The 4174-nt window shown below is 47.7% G+C and overlaps 1 protein-coding gene across 1 annotated transcript; it reads left to right on the top strand.

Annotated features, from left to right (window-relative positions):
* Positions 1 to 2631: 2631 nt before the first annotated feature.
* On the top strand, positions 2632 to 3863 carry LOC140232639 (uncharacterized). The gene is made up of 3 exons (XM_072312743.1): positions 2632 to 3079; positions 3159 to 3299; positions 3463 to 3863. The coding sequence occupies exons 1-3, from the start codon at positions 2632 to 2634 to the stop codon at positions 3861 to 3863; spliced, it is 990 nt and encodes a 329-aa protein (XP_072168844.1).
* The last annotated feature ends 311 nt before the right edge of the window (positions 3864 to 4174 follow it).

Below are 4174 nucleotides of genomic sequence, written 5' to 3'. Positions count from 1 at the left end.
GAACACGGTATTGTGAACTTAATTCAATCTCGCCAACATGCCTGCGGTTAGCTGCCCCATACCCAACTGTGACTACACCACACCAGACCTTGATGCCGCCATCGTAGCTGCCCTCCCCACCGCCCACACTGCCATTCACACCTCTGGACAAGCTGCCAAGGTAGAGAAGGTTAAGAGGCCAACAGTTGCTGCTGCTGGTAACAGCGAGGAATGGAACTACTTCATGTCACGGTGGTCCGACTATGTGGATGCCACAAAGATAACAGGGAAAGACAGGGTCGTACAGCTCCTTGAATGTTGCGAGGAACCCCTCCCGGCATCGGCAAATATTACTTCATTGTAATGTTTCCTTGTATATTGTGAGCAAAAGTCGTCTCTTAGGCTCGGAAATTGTTATCATAATTGAACCTTTACTCATGATGGTATTTCATGCAGCCCCTTGTGCTTTACCGTATCATTGCTTTCTTTGTACGATACTATACAGCATTTTCATGTCACGAGAAGTATAATAATCTCACGCAAAACAATGTTCGATGCACGTGTATTCGGATGACGAACCAACGATATTTTGATCAAGTTTTATGACCATTGACTGGTTGTCCCCCTTTTATCTACACGTCTATACTGCATTGATCATTTGTTTATACAATGATGCGGGGTTTATATGACATTTCATTTTGTAGCTTTTGATTTGCAATGGGTAGGTTTTTATTTCCCGTTGTGTGTATGTTACGATGTATACTCCTATTTCCCGTTTTCTCTTGGCCTTTCCAGCTTCTCTCATTTTTCGGCTTTAAGCAGTGCTTTTTGTACTGTATGATTGTAATATGTTTTTTTTTTTTTAATGCAATGATAATCACATTTAACTGTATATATTTATTTTACGAGAAGAAGAACTAGTTTACCCAACATTATGTCTCATGTCGTATTCGGATAATGAGTTTCGTGTCACTTTGATCAATTTTATGCTCATTGATGTGATCCCTCTTATTTCTTCCTATTTACACCACAAAGATGATATCTTTGTGTAAAGAGGTATATTGTACGCGTGTAGAGTCTGTGGCTTACACTTATGAAAGCGTTAATTTTGCGTGTTATTTCAATTATTGGATAATCTGTTTGTTATGATACACAATGTACAGGTGCCACGTGCCTCGCAGAACTGTATAATACTTGCTGCAGCCGACACTCCGATCCCTATTTCTCTCTTAACCTCCCTTGGTTCTTGCATGCATGTATATCCCACCCAATATTGTATAGGCGCTCTGTTGGTGTACACCTTCTTATTTCCTTCTTTTCTTTTATCCTCTCTGTTTCTTCCGCCCTATCTCTCCTTCCCACCCATGCCCCTCTTTCCTCCTTCTTCTATTTATCTCAACTCAACTACACCAATTCATTGTCTGGAACATGTTTTGCTGTTTTTCACCCTATTTGTTTGGGAGTGGAATTATATATACTTTGCACATTTTAGAATCCCCCGTAATTAATTCAGTGCAATATACAGTGTATTTCAATAGGCATTCATTGTGCATATCTCCCGAGAAGAATCTCATTGATCAGTATAGACTTTGATGATCAGGTGCACGAGAGTGATCACTGGGGTGTAACGAGAATAGGAAATCAGCAGGTCTGTTAATGTACTAATATATTGTGTGAGCGTAGTAGTGGTGCGTATGCAAAAACATGAGAGAAAGAGCGAGTGAAAGTGACAAAGAGCGAAAGGGCGTGTGATAGTGTGTGAGGCAGGTGTCGAAAGAGAGTGTGTGAATACCGAACCATGATCATCTGTGTTTTTGTTATGAGATTATGTTTACGGTTTGCCCAGTCTGTAGGTCTACATGTCCTGTCGTATGACCTCGTTTCTTGATGTCAGTATTTTACGTGTTTCATTTGTATGAATACCCTTTTTTGTAATATCTATTGTCTCTTTTACGATGTAATTCTATGTGCAATTCAGTCGTATGACTGCGAGACATGAATACTTCAATAAAATACCATTTATCTATCTTACCTCAACGTGACCGTACAGGCTGTCCCAGGGGACTACCGAGCTCTTGGATTTAACCTCTCATCCCCCTCGCAAACCAGTGCCATCCCAGCCATGGCAGACACTGGGTGCCACAGCTGCCTCGCCGGTCTGAAGGTCCTCCACTGCCTCGGGCTACGCCAGCAAGATCTCATCCCAGTTACCATGGAGATGCACACTGCAACTAATGGTGGCATTACGATCCTTGGTGCTGTCCCTCTACGCCTATCGGGCAGGAATCCCCTTGGCCATGTTGTCGAGTCTCGGCAACTGACTTACATCACATCACAGACAGTTCTGATAAGCTCTTCCTCAGCAAAGAGGCCTGCACTGATTTGGGGATCATCCCTGACAGCTTCCCCACTCTTGGCATGGCACCAGGTGCACCCCAATTGGACACGGCCTCCACCCTCAAGGAGGCCCCCGAACAGATCGCCTGTACCTGCCCTTGACGCCAACTGCCCCCACCGCCTCCTACTGAACTGCCATTTCCTGCAACTGAGGCAAACCGGGTGAAGCTCCAACAATATCTCCTTGACTATTACCAGTCCAGCACATTCAACACATGCGAGCATCAACTCCTGCCGCTCGTGGACAGCCCCCCTATGAAATTGATGGTGGACCCAGATGTGGAGCCAGTCGCCCATCACACGCCTGTGCCAGTCCCGCTCCATTGGCGCGATGCCGTCAAGGCTGGCTTAGATCACGATGTACAGTTGGGTGTACTGGAACCTGTCCCCATTGGAGAGCCCGTTACCTGGTGCCACAGGATGGTGGTGTGTGCTAAGGATGGTAAACCATGTAGAACAGTCGACCTCCAGGCTCTCAACGCACACGCTACCCGTGAAACACATCACACACCATCGCCCTTCATCCAGGCACGATCCGTTCCTCATGGCAAGAAAAAGACCGTACTTGATGCATGGAACGGTTATCACAGCGTCCCCTTATGTCCCGAGGACCGACACCTCACCACCTTCATTACTCCGTGGGGTACCGCTACAAGACAGCCCCTCAAGGGTATATTGCCTCTGGAGATGGATACACCAGGCGGTATGATGAGATTGCCTCCAGCATCCAAAACAGGACGAAATGTGTTGACGACGTCCTCCTGTGGGCTGACACGCTGCAGGACAGTTTTTCCAGGCTGTCGAATGGCTGGATATCTGCGGCCGCAATGGGATCACCCTCAATCCCAAGAAGTTCACGTTTGGTGCAGACGTCATGGAATTCACTGGATTTGAGATTACTCCAGTGTTCGCCCATGCCAGAAGTACTTACAGGCAATCCTTGACTTCCCTACGCCTACTAACATCACGGACGTGCGCTACTGGTTTGGTCTTGTCAATCAAGTGTCCTACGCCTTCAGTATGCTGAGAAGATGCTACCATTCCGTGAACTGTTGAAGCCTATAACACCCTTCGTGTGGACTGCAGCCCTCCAGAGAGCATTTGACGAGTCCAAGGCTGCTATTGCCAGTGAGATTGAAGAAGGTGTGCGCATTTTTGACCCAAGCAAACCCACTTGTCTTGCCACGGACTGGTCCAAGGATGGCATCAGCTTCTGGCTCCTGCAAAAACACTGCAGCTGCAACGACGTTGAACCCTTCTGCTGCAATTCGGGCTGGAAGATCGCCCTCGTCGGCAGCAGGTTCACTCATGCTGCTGAGACACGCAATGCTCCAGTGGAAGGCGAAGCCCTTGCTGTCGCTGACGCCCTGGACAAGGCGAGAGATTTTGTCTTGGGCTATGAGGACCTCATCATAGCGGTTGATCATAAACCCCTCCTCAAGATCTCGCAGACCGTGCCCTTCAGGACATCCCAAATCCCCGCCTGATGAATTTGAAGGAGAAAACCCTGCGCTACAGGCTCCGCATGGTTCATATTCCCGGTGTCAGGCACCGTGCCACAGACTGTCTTTCTCGCCACCCAACTGGTGAACCTGAAAAATTGTACCTGCCTGATGACATTGCCGCGATCGCATTGACCCCCGCCACGTTCCTGCATTCCGCAACCCTCATGATAAGTCTCTGCACCATGACCCCCCACGACAACTCTGTCGATGTTTGCATGCTCTCCTCTGTCAAGTGCCCTGGAATCCCTCCACTTGAAGTCGGTCACGTGGGACAGGGTCTGTACTGCCACAGC

This window comes from Diadema setosum, chromosome 1 (genome assembly GCF_964275005.1).
Source record: "Diadema setosum chromosome 1, eeDiaSeto1, whole genome shotgun sequence".
In the NCBI taxonomy this organism is placed as follows: domain Eukaryota; kingdom Metazoa; phylum Echinodermata; class Echinoidea; order Diadematoida; family Diadematidae; genus Diadema; species Diadema setosum.
The sequence above is the reverse complement of the archived record's forward strand: the minus strand, read 5'-3'. Positions and strand labels throughout refer to the sequence as shown.

Bases quoted from the DNA above. Each gene is read 5' to 3' on its own strand.
- LOC140232639 (XM_072312743.1), top strand. From the start codon at position 2,632: ATGAAATTGATGGTGGACCCAGATGTGGAGCCAGTCGCCCATCACACG. The intron at 3,080-3,158 runs GTATGATGAGAT...GACACGCTGCAG, and splicing joins GGAGATGGATACACCAGGCG to GACAGTTTTTCCAGGCTGTC. The intron at 3,300-3,462 runs GTACTTACAGGC...TGTGGACTGCAG, and splicing joins AGTGTTCGCCCATGCCAGAA to CCCTCCAGAGAGCATTTGAC.